We start from the raw sequence: 18,526 nt of genomic DNA, 5'->3' as shown, positions 1-18,526 counted from the left end.
TAAATTAACAAGGTGGGAATTATATAGTTATTTTTATTTTCCCAAAAACCCAACCCCAAAATTATGTACAAAACTGATAAAAATTACTTACAGGTTATATTCAGTCACGAATTCTGCCAGGATGCTTATGGCAATTTAGTACAATTCAGAAAATTCAGTGAATGGAAAAGGCTAAGCCACAAATAGCCTCACCCCACTTATAAATCAAAGACCATCCAGGAAACTACTAGGAAGGTATGAGAATGCTGATTAACTCACGAGATCGGAGTAGGAATCTGAAGATGGTTTGTAGTTCACTCCCTCTCTTGCTGACAGGCTCCAGAAACTGCTGGTTTTGTAATCCCAATTCTATGGGTGATATGGCTCAAATCCAAGAGGGGGACGCCCACCAGAAATCAAGTGTCCGTAGACACAGCTGCCACAAGGGAGGCTCGTGCAGTGTAAGGAAAAGCTGCAGGATCGGTCCCAGGCAGGCAGGATCATGGCAGGCAGGTGGGTCCCGGGAGAGGCCAGTTGAGTGCTGGTTCCTCCAAAGTCACCACAAATCCAGGACAAAGCGAGTAGAGTCCAAAAACTGAGCGACCAAATGGCAGAGCCGAAATGAGCAGGCCCCCAAAAATGAGCGACAGTGGCAGAAAATGAGAGCCCTGACTGCTCCCTGCTCACCCTGTTTAAGATATTCCTAGACAATCGTCCAGGCCAAAATGTGAAATACCCTCCTTATCACATTACCAAATCCCAAGGGTTTACCCAGGGAGAATGGATACTTATTACTGTCCTCAGGGCAGGGGAAGACCATTTTGCACCTTTGTTTCCCCTATTCAAACCTCTGCTGATAGATAATGAGAGAGGGCAGGGTGGGGAGGGGGGTCGCATTTTGGAACACCCTGCAAACTAGACTGACAGGCCTGTAGTTCCTTGGATCCTCCTTTCAGCCCTTTTTGTAGGTGGGCATCACGTTGGCAAGCCTCCAGCCATCCAAGACCTCCCTTATTAACCAGGACTGATGATAAATGGTGGAGTGGCTTGGCAGGCTCTTCCACCAGCTCCCTCACTACTCTCAGATGGAGCTTGTCTGGCCCTCCAACTCAGGGTCTGAATACCATGAGGATGATTGGTCTGTTATGAAGCAAAGGTGCCATTAAGTACCTCAACCTTTTCCTCATCCTTGGTGACAATATTCCCCTTTGCATCCATTAAGGGATGGAGATTCTGCTTGGCTTTCTTTGTTGTAAACGTATTTGTGAAAAACACTTTTTATTATCTCTTACAGCACTGACCAGACTCAGTTCTAGTTGAGCTTTTGCCTTCCTAATGTTCTTTCTGTTGTGGTCAAGGGGGAATTACTAAGAACCCCCACAACAATAACAAACGATATGGCAAACGGGTATTAATAAAAATAGTAACCCTTTATTAATGAAAATTGCCAAAAGTCATTGCATAGGATGGTTGTGTTGCTGGAATATATATTTAAAATGGGAATATGCAGTCTTAGGGCGGATATACAAACAATTCTAATGCAAAGTAGGAAGCAATAACTTAGAAAGAGAAGGTCCCCAAAAGCAAATAGCACTCGATTACAGTGGGGGGAGGCTTGATAAGAACCTTTAAACCCAAAGGGCAATGAATTAATTACTCACAGCTGGTTTTACCCACATGGGGATGCTGCTGTGTTAGCTTTGGGGTGCTCTCGTAGGGCGCGGGCACGGCAGATTTCCGTCAGGGAGAGTTTACTGCGTGGTCCCAGGCTGATCTGGCTTCAGCGGATGCGGGCAGTTAATGACGCTCTTCGCGACAGGCACTTGCTTGGTTTCTGGGTAAACTGAGGCACTGCATGATTCTAGTGATGAAAGGGAAGCAGCCTAGGTGGATCCAGCTTCTAGGCTTGTGGTTTCTCCAGCTTGCTGTGTATGGCTCGTGGCGTTATCCCAGGCTCTGGACCAGGCACTCGAGGCAGGGCAGGGCAACTCGAGGCAGCTTCTACGAGACAGGTCCAAGTAGAAGGTTTGAAGCAAGGCAAGTTACTTGTATATATACATCTTGCCAGAGATCAAGTGAGCCAGTGGGGCACTGAAGCTAACGTGTAGCTGCCCACTGGAAAGGCGTTCTGCCAGGCTATAACCATAAAAGGCAGAAACAAAACCTTGTATTTGGGGGATCAGTGGTCAGCTTATGTGGTCTCACCCCAGATAAACATCTTGTTTACCAGACAGGCAGAAGTCCTTTGTTCTCTTTCCCACATTGCCCTGTTTTTCTGCAGGAAGGAGGGGAGAGAAAGGGACCCTGTCTAGACATCTTAAGGTCTGTCTGAGTTTGTAGTGGGCCATGTCATGGCCCTACCATGACACTTTCTGCGTACCCTAACTAGATCTCTGTGCTCCTCTTGCATAGCTTTCCCCTTTTTCCAAAGGTGGTAAACTCTCCTCTGTTCACCAAGGCCAGTCATTTTCCCTGTCCAGTTCCTTACAGGACAGCTTGGTCCCGTGCCTCAAAGCTCCTTTTTGAAAAATGTCCTTTTTGAAAACCTGTCCCTAGGTTCTATCCTTCTGCCTGATGACCAGAGGGGAGGTAGTCTTCTGCTTCTTGTTGAGCCTTCACCTGCTGTCTTTGCCCCAGAGCATGGCCCCACCAATCTGTCTCATTCTCACACTCTGATTTGTCTTAACTTTTCCACCTCCTCTTTCAGCTCCACCACCTGGTTGAACAGAGCATATTCTTGGTGTTGAACTAGTTGCACTTGACAAGAAAAGTCTTTTAAATTTCTTGAGAAAAGAAATTTTTTGTGAAGAGATTCCTCAATGGAGCCTTTTTAAAGTAGAGCATCTCTCTGAAGTGTTCTCTCAATTGATAAAATAAATGATATTATTCTAACAGTGTTCAACAGTTTTTAAAACAAATAAGTAAAGCCAGATCAGACCAGATCATTATTATATGTATATGGAGGATATGAACAGTTACTAGGTGTATACCATGTAAAGCAGCCTTAATTCATGAAGAATGGAATGTAGCTTCATTTGAAGAAGGGTTCCAGTAAGTTGCAGTAATACACTACAGTGTCTTCCACTTTGGGGAAAGAATAGATTATTTCCACATGCAAAAAAATGAGCAATGCCTAAAATTAAAAGCAGCATGGGCAGAGCGAGTGGGAAACAATAACCGTACCATCAGGTTGTTGTATGCAGCTTCAAAGCTCAAACAGGACCACCATACTGCAGCCTTAAAGCAAGGGATGGACTTTACAAGGTGGCACGTAATCCTGAGCATACTGCTACAGGACACAATGCAGCTCAGAAGTATAAACTGTTACGAAACACTATTAAACTCATGACAAGTCTATCAGAGGCCAATTTAGTCATGTTTTTGTCTAATGTTTGTGGAGTGTTGTTTTGGGGGTTCCTTTTTTTTTCCGCTCTCCCTTTTCTTCCTCCTCTCATTTTTTTCCCCTTTTCTTTATAACTTTTTTCCCTCCCTCTCTTTTATAGTATTTGCTGGAAGCTGATGGAATACCAGGAGAACTATAACACAGCAAGCACAGAGTGTGAGGATTGTTAATAAATACTTTTCATCCTACTTGAAAGCCACTGGCACACTTCATGATGTTTTGGATTTTTTGGCAGCTCATACTTGTGCTCATAGTTTGTCATATCTATTTTGCTGGGGGTGCAGCATAGGTTTGACTCCAAAATGGGAATTAATCAGACTATAAAATGCTGGGCTCAGCTACCAGTGCATAATGCAGAAATAGAAATACATCGGCAAATCCCTGTGAGGGCAAGTTACAATGATGGCAGTGTTCAGTCGCTGTGAGTGGGGAAACAGTAATACTAAACAGATTCCTGGAGAGTACTTGGTTTATTGTTGATTGTGTTATATCTGACTGTTGTATGCTCAAGAATTAATCTTCAGCACTGTGATAGGAATTTTGTGTTCCTGAACAAATAAATGAATGATACATCTTCACCTAATGTGACTCCTTGCAAGAGTTTTAAGACTGTCTTTAATTTCTTCCCACAAAGTTCAAGCAGAAAAGTGAAAGAATGTAAATAAATCACCACTGGGTGTAAGAAAGCAAAATAATGATTATTCTAAACACTTCCATTGGAGAGATAGAAATGTTTAAGAATCAGTCCTCAAAACAAGGTACAGGCAGTCCATCTTCTCTCAGTCTGTCAGCTCCGTTCTTCTTCTGGCTGGATATAATAACACACACTCCCATACTGATCTTGACAAGCTAAGTTTAACAAACCTCTCGCCATCTTGGCTTTCTTCCCTTTTGCCTGCTCTGGGAAGGGGGAGGGGAAGAAGCACAGCCCTTCTCGAAGCCAGGGGGCTTTGTTGTTTTTCTGTTGATTGTACGTATTCATTGCATTTCATTATAGATTGTAGTTTTGCCTGTAAATACAGCTTCATGTGCTTCCAGACTGAGATAGCCTGGTTGTTGTCAGTGTGGGAGGGGGATTCCAGCTCTCACTGTAACACTCCTAAAGATGGCATGGCAGGAGAGAAGATCCGGGAGATATTTGTTGGCTTTCTCCTTGTTGACTGGGAATGCGTACTCAGTATATATGATAGACCTACTTCTCTTTTTGCTTCTAGAATGCTAGTAGTAGAAGTTGAGCTGTTGTGAGACAAGAGTGTGAACTTTCTAATTTTTCTTCTTCATAGGCTGCAAAACCAGAGGCAGATGATGTATCAACCAATGTAAATCCAGAACCTGTTGAAGAAGTTAATCTAGTTAAAAGAATGGAGGGATTACAATCTTCTTTCTCTTCAGATGATGCACAGCAAGCTATTGCAGGCCCAGTCAAGATGGCACACAAATACACATTTGATACTCCAGAAACTAGAGAGTATTCTTCTACTGCAGAAGCTGTGGGCACTAGTTGCAGTTCAATTCCTCAGGCTGTGGGTGTTATGTTACCCAGTCCTTCACGTTACAGACAACTCTGTGGTGTTGAAAACTGTGTCAGTAAAGCAATCAGCCTTGTTCCTGATGGTGATCAACTGCCACCACTTCTGCTTGCAGTGAGTGAGAAAGGAAAAGGTAAAATTAGAGAAAATTGTTAATATTTATTCTCTTTGTACAAGATTTCTGAATGCGAACTTGTGCGTATATAATTTTTCTTTCAATACAATTCTAACGTCATTTATTTGCTGAACATTGCATTGTTGGTAATTGAACGTGCATCATTAATAAGGTCAATTTTAGGAAGAGAATGCTTCATCACTTACATGAATTATAATAGTGAATGTTCACTGATGCTACTTACCAATACCAGTATATGGATGAGGAGACAGTGTACACAATTACTCAGTAGTTACCAAATGAATGTTAAAACTAGTGTGCACCTTTGTAACAAGTTCCTGCCTTACTCTTATACATTCCTTGACTCCTAGGGTAAGCTAATCATTGATAGCTCTGTAGTGGTTCTGAATTTGAGAATAATTACCACTCTTTTAAGATAGGATGGGACAGTATTTGCTATGCTTTGATCTGTAATTCTTATGTTAAGTAGTTGCCTGATACCTTGAACTAAATTGTGCATGACGTTGTTTAGATCCTCTGGTGGAAGAACAGCCATCTCGCCAACAGGTCATCTTTCTTCTTGCGGGAAGCAGTCCTTATCCAGTAACTTTTATCCTAAATGCAAACTTGCTTGTAAATGTCAAGCTAATGACTTGTAAGTAGCGCACGTTTTTGTTTCCATTAAATCTAGCTATTATTTTTCTGAGTGGAGAACAGTATTATTGTGGTGCCTGTCTGTCTTTTTAATTAAAGATTGTTCCAAAAAGTGCTGGTACTTCTCAACAACTGGACTGCATGGTTTGGGTCAGGAGGAAATTATGATTCTGTTGCAGTGTTTACCAAAAGAAGAAATCTTTCCAGCTGAAATGTTCAAATTATTTACTGACATCTATAAGGATGCAATGAACGGTATGTAACTTGAATGGCTGACTTACTGCTTTCTAATGTCTTCTTGCTGATATTTAAAGCTGCAAGTCAATACCTAATTTTTCTTAAAAGCATTTGTGTGTGTCTAATGATTCTGGTGTTGGCCTTCGGTTCTAAATAACAAAGAGAAAAAAAAAGAAAAAAACGTTTTGTTTTGTAATCCTGTAAACATCCTGTTGGTAGCTTTTTTTTTTTTATGTTGTTCAGTCAGACTGTATTGGAGACACTGGATACAAGTATTTTAGTCAATGATATTTAGAACTTAATTTGCTAGAAGTATAATACTGTGATGCATAGATATATATCTGAGGCATGTTAATAGCAGATCATCAACTAGTGTCTGCTGGAACAGTGGTTTGCGGATTTGTTTGGAAAAAAACTCGTTTCATATTAAAGTTCATTTAATTAGTAAATATAGAGCACTCAGGTTTAGGTATCTGTCAGACTTCTGGGAAGATATGAGAGATGCTGTATGGCTTACATGTCTGTCAGGATCCACTGGTTAGAGTAGTTTTCTTGCCATAATGTATTATTTATCCAGATGTGCAAAGATGCTTTTCCTCTTTCTACAGGAAAGTTAATAAAAAACATGGGAAATATTACTTTTACTGAAAAGTTCCTTGGTACAGAAGACTGGGGAGGATTCCTTTTTGTTTCACCAACTTACCAGAAATTTGATGATCGGATTCTACCAGATAAACCCTATCTTTGTGGCATTCTCATCCACAAGCTGGAAATACCCTGGCTGAAAGCTTTTCCAAACCGGTTATTGTCTAGCTTGGGAGCAGAATTTGAGAGTAAGTTTTAACATTTTAAAACATGTATAAATGTAAAGTCTCTGCTGGAAAATACAAGGTGTTTAGACAAGAAAAATATTTCTTTGCAGGTTTTATTTTACACTCATACAAGCCTGAAGTTTCATACATGTGAAGTCATTGTCCTGCTAGACTTCCTTGATTTATTCTTATTTCTCCTCTTAGCTGATAAGAAAGCTATGAAATCCAAACTCACAGCAGTAGACTATGTCTGACACTTGTTGGCACAGGAGGAAAATTTGAAGGGAAGTTAATAAACCAAATTTACAGCTGACAAATTGGTTTTTTTGAATTAAATTAGTGAACATAAATATATCATCAAAATATTACTACTTCATAAATTGGATAGAAGTATTCATCACTTATAAGGATAACTTACTAATTAATACATTTTTAATCTCTGGGCCTGTAAAAGTGCAGCAGGCATTCTTTCAAAGAAGTGGACGGAGACCATGGAATGTGGACCAGAGGTTGTGCAGAGACACAACTTCCATGTGGTAATTACCTTCCACAGTCTGTTGCAGGCTGATGCTTTCCCATACAGTTAGCGTGAATCTGTCACTTGTAAGACTCTGCTGCAGGCTCATCAAAGGAAAGTGTTTATGCAGATTCCTAATGCCTTGAGGAACAGATAAAGCTAGCTTGAGCAAGACCTGAAATTAGATACTGTCCTAAAGGCCTTCCAGAGCAGCTTGTGTACTTGCTTGAATAATGCCAACATCTTATTTAGCCATACAGGTGCTGTTTTCTTTCCTGTTGTACTGCTGCTTATGATGTAGAGAGCAGGACATTAGATAAGGTGCAGCATGCAGCAGCTGCTTAAGTGGAACAGATTTTAAAGATTATCATACACAAATTTCATGACCTGAATGCATTTTTTTTATAAATAAGCCTAAAATTCTAGTATCTCCAAGTCCACAAATACGTGTCATTCACTGTTATTTATTGAGTTGGTGGTGGATTTCTGATGTCCAGGTTTCTGTCTGCATGTTGACAATGATGGTAGCTTCTTTGTCATTTTTCTTTCTCTTTCCAAGCAACTGCTCTTTTTCTTTTACCAGTTTCATATCTTTAACCTCACAGTCCTGACAGATACACTGACAGATACAGCTTTGTATTGTGGTCAGTGATCTCTTTGCCTTCCCTAGTTTCCATCTGCATGTGTGTCCCGTTGCAGTCCTGGAGCTTGAAAATGTGTTTCTTTGTATTAACAACCTCATTTGCTCTGTTCTTGCTTATCACTACTAAGTGGTACTTCTACAACAATGCTCTCACACCAAGTGAAGATATTAACCTGTACAGTATTCTTATTCAAGCAAGTCTGAAGCCTTGCAACTTCTCACACAGCTGGTGACCTAAAGACTAAATCCACGATGTTTCCATCCATATACCCTATTGCCAAGAATATAGCTGACGAAGCACATGAAAGCAGCAGCAAGTCTCTGCCACAATGACTCCAGGCGATGACACTGCAGTAGAATTTAGCTGTGGGTGGGGAAACCATGCAGGGGGCTGAGCAACAGCCCATGACAGAATCAGACCGGGGCTCCAGTTCATTTGAGTTCTCTGATATGGAGATTAAGAAGCACAGGCTGTAGCTGAAGTTAGAAGTAAGTAAATGGATTAGCAAGCCTTCCGGTTGGTGATAGGTAAATACTGATCTTTTCCCTTTTCATCCATGACCCTAGCATATCCAGTGCCTCTACTAAGTGTCAGAGAGCGGAAACCGATGTTTGCAGAGATCGGATGCACAATTTTTCAAGTACTTGCTGTGAGTAAATATTCTTATCTCTTCCCTTCATGTTGTAATTTAGATTATGCAAAATATCCTCAAAACTCTCACTCTCAAAAGCAATTATTTTTGGCAAAGATAAAGGGTGATTATGGTTGTTCTTCATACCTGACTTGAAACTTCCTTAGGAGCATGAGTGAGTGAGGAAAGCTGTATCTTTCACATTATATTGTTACACATTAGTTCTGGTAGTAAGAAATGGCTTTTAAATAGTTGAGAAAAATGTTGACATTTACATTGAAGCTGGTAGTTGTTCAGTTGCATTTTTCTCTTTTAGGCATTGGTGTGGTGCAGTAGTTCTGGTCTGAAGTGTGATGTTTTTTAAATGTGAAGGTTTGACAGGCAAATGCTATGGTCTAGCTGTAAGAGTAATTACTTTGTCACAGTAACTTAAACCTTACCACAGTTAACCAGTCTGACTGTCTTACGTGAAGAAATTTTTGGCAAAATCATCAGAATAAGTCAAATCTGGAATTTATGCCATTCCTTGAGGAATTTTTCCCTCTGTTGCACAAATAATTTTGTTTTACAGAATCATAGAACTATTGAGGTTGGAAGGGAGCTTTAAAATAAGTCCAGCTGCCCACCTTACGCTTGCAATCCCATGACTACTGATAAGCCACTATGGCTAAACCATTCCCCTAAGTGCCACACCCATGCATCTTTTAAATATCTCCAGGGAAGGTGACTCCCACTTCAGCGGGCAACCTCTTCCAATGCTTGATAACCATATCTGTGAAGAAATTTTTCCTAATACCCAACCTGAATCTCCCTGGCACAACCTGAGGCCAAAATCAGAGAGTGGTAGAGGTTGGAAGGGGACCTCTGGAGATCATCTGGTCCCACTTCCCTGCTAGAGCAAGTTCTTCTAGAACAGATTCTCCAGGAATGCATCCAGACAGGTTTTGAATCTCTCCAGAGAAGGAGACTCCACAACCTCTCTGGACGGCCTGTACCAGTGTTTTGCTACCCTCACAGGAAAGGGTTTTCCTTGTGATTAGGTGGAACTTGCTGTATTCCAGTTTGTGCTCATTGCCCCTTGTCCCGTCACTGGGTACCAGTGAAAGAGTTTGGCCCCATCCTCTTGACACCTACCCTTTAGATATTGGTAAGCGTTCAGATGGCAAACTTCCGGATTTAAACTTTGAGTAAGCTTGTACTTCTGACCAGTAACCTTCCTCTTCTAAAATTTAGAACTTAGCCTTATGGCACTTTTTTATGATGGTGTTAAGGAGATGGAAAGAATTTTATGTATTTAGCTGATCACTAATCCCTTGTCTAAGAATCTGGAGGCCATTACAGCTGAGATGAAACTGCAGTCTTTGGCCCTCTTTTGGTTTTGTCACTGTTGATGTCCAATTACATGAGGCATCAATGAGAGGAGTTGCACCATCTGAAAAATATCATGTGTTTTCTTGATGAAGGAATCTTAATTACATGAGGCATCTCCCTGCCTGATAGGTGAAGTGCCAGTACTAATGTGGAACTGCATCCTTGGACTTCAGAGGACTGTTAATGTTGTGCTGCTGCTGAAGGGGGCTTCTATGGAGTTTATTTTCAGCTATTTTCTAATTCTCCTTCATTGCTGTGTTCCTAGTGTCTGCTTGAAGCAGGCAGTTCGTTTATGCTTATAGGCAGGACTAGCTCACTGGAGCAGGAGTTTCAATCATCGTAAGATGACTACGGAATGTTCTCTTGATGTTCTGTTTTTAACTACCTGGGGTGCAAATTCTGGAGTAAAGATACAGAGACTGAGGTAGTGGTAAACGATAGAGGCAAAGGGCACCTGTGATGTGTATCCTTAATATTGCTACAACAACACCCGTTCAGTTGAACTTCGCGATGCAGTGAGATGCATTCAAAAAAATACCCTTCTTGCTACAGCTGTTTGGAGAAGATACTGATTAGCTGGCTCAGCTGGTGACAAGAGCCTTTTCTAACTCTTTTTTTCTTTCAGCTGAGCTAGCAAAGGCAAATGAGATCATTTTATACCTAATGTTCTTCTGAAATAAAACAGAGTAGAGAAATTTTGCAGACGTGGCTGAGATGATGGATGGTAACTTCTGTCAGAGAAAGGTACAAAAAACAGTGCAGTATTCCAAGCTATAGCTCAACAAGTTAGAGCTGTAGGGGACAGGGTATGAGCCTGGAAACAAACTGACCCAGATGCTGGCTTCCATGCTTTGCTTTTCTATCGGAGAGGGAGGGTGTTGAAGTATCATGTTACGTAAAATTCTGTAAGACCCTAATGTGCATAAGGTAGCCACAGTCTAAATAACACACGAGTAAACAGAGCTACCATGTGAAAGGGATAAATTTGTTAATGTATTCACTAAGGTCTCTTTCACATATATCACAGTAGGAAAAAAATGATCACTTCAGTCTTTAGGCACCCTTAACTGTCATGATTCCTTGGAGGTCTTAGAGATGTATGTAAAGTACTTCTATCTGGGTAACATTTGTTACAATGGGTAAGAAAATTACACTTAATTTTCTGCTAACATAAAAACTTTGTCTAGGACTTTGCAAATGATCAGTATACTGTGGATACCATAGACAACCTGTTTGTTCACCTGGAAGATGATAGATGCTGTATTAAAATACCCCTAAGGAAGTATAATGAGGTGAGTGAAACCATCTTCAATTAGTTTTCTAATCTAAACTGCTTTAGTCTTTTACTTTTCATATAATACCGGTCACATCTTTAATATGAGCTCTTTAAGGAAGAAATAAAAAAAGAGACTGATTCTCAGAGACTGCAATGTTTTTATTCTGTGTTCACTTTCCATGCAGTTCTGGAAGTGAACTGTTGACTTGCTAGCAGCTCTTTAGAGTACTCTGTGATTTGCTGTGCAGTAGATGCTTTGAACTTCAAACTGATGCAAACATGTGATGAGGGAGGCAGAGGGCATAAAATTATCAGAGCACACATTTTCTTTTTCCTCCATACACTGGGAGGTGGATAATAAGTAAAAAGTCAAGGTTTAGGATGTTAAATGGTGAAAAATCAGCAGTTGCTTCAAAATCTTTTAGCACATATCTTCAAGGATTATCCCTTATTTACTGATGATGTCTTTATGCTTAAAAGTTAAAAACTTTCTTCTCAGTGTAGTTTTTATTACAATTTGTTTCCTTCAGGTTTAACAAAAAACCCACCATGAACCTAGACAGTAAACTCTACAAGGCATAATGCCTTAATACTAATGAAATCCCTACAACTGAAATTCTTCATCCTCTCAACTCAGTTTTGATCATGCTTAGTGTTCCTCCAGCTAGTCATGGCAAACTGCCTCATTCAGACTCCCAGGAACTGGCTAGTAATTCTTGGTATTTGTTTTGAGAGGTGAATTTTTTCTAATGTCTTGTGCTTCAAATGAGTGCTGCAGAGTGAGATCTCTCGGTTTAACAACAGATTTTGTATTGACAGGTAATGAAGGTGATAGATTCTTCTGATGAACATGTGATTATTATTGGAGCAAATCCTAGTAATGAGGCAGATTCTTACTTAGTGTGTGTGCAGGGTGAAGATGGCCTCTATCAGACTAAAACAGTCAGTGCTACTGGATGTCCTAGGAGAGGTAAGATGTCTAGTTTGGCTTGTGGAGAAAAAAATACATTTCCAGATCAGAAATGTACATTCATATTAGGCTTAAAGGACAATACTTAATCCCACAAGGTTGTTAAGATGACGTGGTTGTTAAGATATCTCTTCCCACTTTCCCCCCTTCTGCCTCCTCACTCCTGAGCAGGAGATGAGAAAAGGAAGAGAAAAAAAAAGGTGGAGGAAGAGTTTTCAGATGATTTACACAGAGTATTTTACTCCTCTGCTACAAAGGTATCAGGTTACACCAGTATATGTAGAGAACAGAAGAGAAAGGAATACCTGTCCAAATCCCTTAATGCGCAAAAATGCAGCTGCCCACTCAAGGACCATAAAAGCAAGAGGGTGATTAGTTCCCCTTTTCCATGGTTGCAATGCAGCACAGCTGTAAATGCAGCAGTTGTAATTCATGTTTTTTATGGTGGGATATATATGTGTGTGTGTGTATATATGTATATATATACACTCACATATTATGTGGTTCAAACCACTACAAAGCAGCATAGTAATTTAAATGTGAAATAAAATATTGCTTGTTTGTATCAACAATGACCTACCTTTTACAAGTATAGTGTTAAGTAGAGATTAATACTTTTTTCCTCTTTGTTTCTTGCATGTTATTAATGTAGTTTACATTTTCAGACATCGTTACTTACATACTTCAAAAACCTAGATTTAATAATAGTGTGAATTGGGCAATATATTTATATCTGTAAACATACAGTCTCGATAACCAAATGTATGCAAATATGGTCACAGTGAGTACCTCTATACTCACCTAGCAAAGTGATGCAACCACCTGTGCAGAGAGGAGTGAAAAGTACCTTTTAAGTTCTGAAACTAATACATCTCTGCAATACAGCTCTGCATCTGAGTCATGCTTTTCAACAACGCCCATTTGGAGGGGGGAATTCCAGACTGATGGGGACCATGCTCTTACCATCTCTGGTGTAACCCTTAAATTTTGTTCTGTGCGTAGCTACTTAGCATGTTCTTGTTTGTAGTACTGTGTGTAACTAACAAATTTATGCAAAGGTTTGTAGCATGGAAGTTCACTTTTATGTTGTCTTTTCTTTGAACTGCTTTTCGTGCCACTGAATATATCTAAACTTCAGGAATACCTCCTGTAAATTAAATTTAGAAGTGTAAGTGGCATGTCTGTTTTAAAGGGGGATAAAAAGGCAAAAAAACACCCAAGGAAAGAAAATGCCACACCGCTGTTTCTTCAACCAAGCCCACTCTTTGTATATGAAAGCTTATTTGGGTTGCTTATGTTGGCTTCTCACAAATATTTTAAAAGGATACTGTATGCACTCACCAAATAAGTTAACAAAGCTAATCTCTTTTGCCAAGGTCCAACTGGAAAAAATTCTTCTCTCTTTAGAGAGTAATGTTTCATATCATCCTGTCAGTAAGGAATTTCTAATAGCAATTTCAGCACAGTAGTACCTTTTCTGCCTGCCTTTGTAAACAAAGAATGTGAGTTAAATGTTAGCAATGACAAACTTGAATAATACAAAGCTGTACTCACTTTTGTTCCTACTCTATCTAGTTACCAGTGCAAGTTTTGTGGTGTTCAAAGAGGCAAGTTCACCTTCAAGACTTCCAGCTAAATACACTACAATTGAAGGTAATAATTTTGTCCTATGTGGTTTTGTATTAAAGGGAACTTTAAAAATGATAAATAAATAGCAGAAGTCTTGTACAAGATCTTTATTGCTCACTAAGCTAAACTTCTTCTTTCTGGCATTTTTACCTTTGTAGACCTGCTGCAAATAAATGCTGATAAAAAATGCTAGTTCACCTAGTATTTTTTAAAAAAACGTAGTAGATTTTAACTGGTTTTGCCTTAGTCAGCAGAAGTCTTTCCTTTATGGCTGTCTATATGTGGAACAATTTTCATTGCCTTGTTGATGAAAGTGTAGAATCATAAAACGAACCTCAAGGATCATCTAGTTCCAACCCCCCTGCCATGGGCAGGGACACCTCACACTAGATGAGGTTGCCCAGAGCCACATGCAGCCTGGCCTGTAAAACCTCCAGGGATAGAGCTTCTACCACCTGAACAACCTGTTCCGGTGTCTCACCACCCTCATGGTGAAAATCTTCATCCTAACATCCAATTTGAATCTACCCATTTCTACTTTTTTTCCATTTCCCCTAGTCCTATCACTACCTGACACCCTAAAAAGTCCCTCACCAGCTTTCTTGTTGGCCCCCTTAAGAAAGGCATATATTGACACAAATATGAAAAACTTCTAAGATTAGTCTAAGATTGACCTTTTAGTTTTAATTCTGTTGACTTAATTCTGTCTGAAGAAAGGATCTTCTTTGATGTAACATTTAATGCTGTAGTTGGGGGATGGAGTTCATTTGATATGCATCTATTAACAAGCCATAGGAGAAGGTTGGTCCTGCTAGAATTCAAGCAAAGTTTCTACTGAAAAGTTATGCAACTTCTTCTGTAGATAAATTTAAACTGATTTTCTTCTAGATGGAATAATAGTACATGTAACAACAGAAATCTTGCAAAACCTACGTAAGGCATTAAGAGACAAGAAGGACTATAAAATTATTTGTTCCAAAACGGATACAGGCAAAGTAAAGAAATGTGTAGATATTTGCTGGGTAAAAGATGAAGACCAAACAAACAAAAGGTAAGTACATTAGCATAGTAAAGCATCTCAGGACAATTCTTGCTCTTGCAGTTTTCAAATAACCACCTTTGATGTCTTGAAGTTAATCTAAAATATTTTTATTGAAAGTACTGGATACTAAAACTTCAGAGAGTATAGAATGATAAAGTAACTGCCATCCTCTAGATGTCACTAACAGATAATTTTGCTTGCAGTTCATCAAAATTAATACAGTTTTCTCTGGGAAGCTGTTAGAGAAAGTGCAAACTCTCAATTTCCTTTAAAAGTCCTGTATCAAATAAGTAGTGAGTTTGGGTGAGGACACAATTTATCCCTTTCAGCTTCCTTCTTAGGGAGGGGCTTGGAAGTGCATAGAACTGTCCTTGTCCATTTACTGCTTGGGATGCCAGCATTCAACAAGCAAAATGAGATGTAAGACATTGTTACTGGATGTAATGTAAATGCTTGTTTACATAGCTTTAAACCTTAATTATGCAACACCATCTTGAAACTTCTCTCTTAAACTGTCGCTGGGGCTGCAGGTTTGACTTGGTATGTGTTTTTCTGTGGATTCCCAGATCAATTAGAACAAACAGTAGCTTTACATAAGATGGCTTATTTTATACCTGTAAGAATATTTTTTTTAATCAAGTAAGCATTGTTTGTTTTCTTTGTATTCATTTTCTTGTAAGTGTTTAAATAGCCTTTAAGGATGGCTAAACATTATTTTCGTAGAAGTTATTCAATCATAATAATAAAAGCTGCTTTTAATTGTTAATCATACAGTTATCTTCCACAGAATTTTAAGCCCTGTGGATGGACTATCAATGGAAGGAACTCTGAGTGAAAAAATATTCCAAGACAGAAACTTTGAAGGAATGGGGAAAGCTCTGAACTGTACTGAAGTTAGTAAATGACATTGTTCTTGAGCCTTTTTGCTACTGTTTAGAATAGCTAAGTGGTAAGGTGATCCTACTGAGTGATACCATTAAAGTAAGGAATGTATTTGATGTATAGCCATGCAGAAAGGCAAAATGTTCTCCGTAAGTCTTTGACAACTACCTGAAGGAAGCTGGTCATGAGGTGGGTGTTGGTCTCTTCTCCCAGGTAGAACAATAGAACAAGAGGGAATGGAAAGCTACACCAGGAGAGGTTAAGGCTGGACATTAGGAAAAATGTTTTCACTGAAAGGTTTGTCAGCCATTGTAACAGCCTTCCCAGGGTGGTGACTGAGTGTATCACCCTGGATATGTTTAAAAGCTGTGTTGATGTGGCGCTTGGGGGGAAGTGGCTTGGTGAAGGACTTTGCAGAGTAGGGTTAATGGCTGGACTCAGTGATCTTGAAGGTCTTTTTCCAGCCTAAATGATTCTGTAGGTTGTGTGAGAAGTCTGCATACTTCATTTTTTGTCTCTGAAGACAACTGACAGTCTGTTAACATTGATAACTATAAATAAATAGTCAGGATATTCCTATGACCATGTATCTATTTTGACTAAATAGGTGAAATGTTAGAGTGCTATGCAAGCAAACAAGCATTATAGCTTGCTCTGCTCTGCCAGGCTGCTGACTATTTTTATGCTTTCTGTAATTTCAGGTATACTATTTTGTGAACAACCATGAACTGACCAATCCTGTTCTTCGCCTGTTTGCTGAAGAGATTGCTGCTGGCAGCAGTACTGCTCTTTGCCCACACATTAGCAGCTTGAAAGATAGTGGGATGAATAAGATAGGCATACGAGTTTCTGTTGCTGCAGATACGGTAATGTTTCACTTTGTATTGCACTGTTTCTTGGAAAGACCTTGAGTCTCTTTCCGAATGTTTTTAGTTTTTTACCCAACTCAGATCCAGACTGAGAATGAAATTCCATTAAGAGGCTGTTTCAAGAACCCATTTTTCTCAAAAGAAATTTCTGATTCGTTTCCTGCCCAAATGCCCTAATAACTGTTTGCAGTAAGTTGTCAGTCTTTTCTTAGTTGAAATTCTGTCTGGCACTCATGTGCCTCCAAGGTGAGCCAATTTAGAGAATCATGGAACTGATTTTCTGATGCTGCCTTTCTCAAAGTGCATAGTTTTCTATTGGTTTTGCGTAGTAATTCAGTAAGGGATGTTTGCACCAAAATCTGGACAGCTCTGCCCATCTGAGGGTGGAAGAGAAGGGAGGAAAGGCCAGTGATGCCCCTAAAAAGATTGCAAAACAGCAGAACAGTTCAGTTCCCTACCTCTGAACGTGTTGTGTTGCACTTCCTTGTCTCTTTTGAGAGAATCTGGAAATACGGTTCTAAAAATGTAGTTTTCAGTAGTATATTTTGAAATTAATCTAATAGTAGCTATAATACTAAGATATAATATCATTTTTGGACATCAGACTGAAACAGTCTGGGAGATGAAGCATGTTGCATGCTTCTCAATGGCAAGCTGAATTGGTCGTGATTGACCTTAAAACCCATCCAGCTGCATGTGTTTCAGTGTAGTCACATCTTGCTAGCTGAAACCATCTTTTTCCAAGACACTGCACTTCTGTATTGTCTTGTTAATATAAAAAGTGTTAATGTCAACATTAATGTGCTTTTCTTCTAGGTTGAGTACGTCGCTGGATCTGAATGTTGCCTTCTTCCACAGAACTATCTAAACGAATTGGACAGTACCCTGGTTCCTGTGATTCATAGCAGGATGTTAGATCCTGAAAGTCTACCACTAAAATTGGAATTACTCTTTTTCATTGTCGAACGTCTGCATTGAGGCTGATTACAGGAAATACACTGATTTGCTATATATGAACACCAAAGTTTTGATGCTACACACACTAAAAATGTTAAAGTTTCTAAACCTATTATGTTTCAATAGATTTTTCAAACTGTTTTTCAAAACCTTCAAGTCCCCTCTGGTTATTTTGCCACAGAATTGTAATGTTTCCTGAAATTCTGAAAGTTTACACTTAATACAGGTGCAGAAGAGGGCAGGTTTTTGTTTACCTCTTCACATAGTTGTAGCATTTATTATATGTAGTGTACCCTTAAGCCATACTGTCTTGCCTCTTAACCTCAGATAAATGTATTACTAAAATTTGCTGTGGCTACATCTAATCTCTGCAGCATATGCTTCTTAAGTAGAAGCTGGCACAAAATTGCTTTCCTGACATGTAAGATTCAAGTTTGAGATCTGTAGCTGACTGCAGGTTTCTAGTCAGCATGAAGGATTGTGTTAGGTGTCTTTATGAATGCTACTGGAAGGCCTTAATGGTAAGATTCAGTGCTGGTACTTCAAGAACATATGCTCTGAATTAGTTCTACAGAATAACCGATTGGGGTTTTTTGTATTTATCTAACTTGAATGGATGCTATTTTTGTAAATACTCTTTTATTTCTCTTTACTCGCTGCTTGGAAGTCCAAATACAATTTGACTTTTCAAGAAGCAGTATAAAACCAGATTATCCTTGATGTAATCTACATTTAGCAATAAGTCAGGCAAGAATTTTGCAATATCTTTTCTGCTCATGCCTTCTGCTTTTGCCATCTCCTAGTAACCACCTTTCCTTACAGGGAGATTTGATGTATTAAGTGTGAATTTTCATTAACAGATTGTTTTGGGTTTTTTTCATATACCAGAGATTCTTCTATAGTAAGTATTTTTGATATCGGGTCGTTAAGATCTATTTATGTATTTGTGAGACATGTGATTTGTACTGAGGTCCAACAAACTACAAATTTGGGGTTGGTGAGTGTCACA

General features: G+C 39.3%; 1 protein-coding gene across 1 annotated transcript in view; it reads left to right on the top strand.

Annotated features, from left to right (window-relative positions):
• Nucleotides 1-17,648, top strand: part of ZFYVE16 (zinc finger FYVE-type containing 16) — a 38,919-nt gene extending 21,271 nt beyond the window's left edge. The window contains 12 exon segments of the mRNA XM_054397409.1: nucleotides 4,665-5,044; nucleotides 5,559-5,681; nucleotides 5,780-5,935; nucleotides 6,526-6,750; nucleotides 8,457-8,539; nucleotides 11,080-11,184; nucleotides 11,988-12,138; nucleotides 13,714-13,791; nucleotides 14,656-14,818; nucleotides 15,597-15,702; nucleotides 16,393-16,557; nucleotides 17,377-17,648. Of these exon segments, the coding sequence (XP_054253384.1) occupies nucleotides 4,665-5,044; nucleotides 5,559-5,681; nucleotides 5,780-5,935; nucleotides 6,526-6,750; nucleotides 8,457-8,539; nucleotides 11,080-11,184; nucleotides 11,988-12,138; nucleotides 13,714-13,791; nucleotides 14,656-14,818; nucleotides 15,597-15,702; nucleotides 16,393-16,557; nucleotides 17,377-17,538 (1,897 nt within the window). The 3' untranslated portion in view covers nucleotides 17,539-17,648.
• The last annotated feature ends 878 nt before the right edge of the window (nucleotides 17,649-18,526 follow it).

Source organism: Indicator indicator, chromosome Z (genome assembly GCF_027791375.1).
Source record: "Indicator indicator isolate 239-I01 chromosome Z, UM_Iind_1.1, whole genome shotgun sequence".
NCBI lineage: Eukaryota > Metazoa > Chordata > Aves > Piciformes > Indicatoridae > Indicator > Indicator indicator.
The sequence above is the reverse complement of the archived record's forward strand: the minus strand, read 5'-3'. Positions and strand labels throughout refer to the sequence as shown.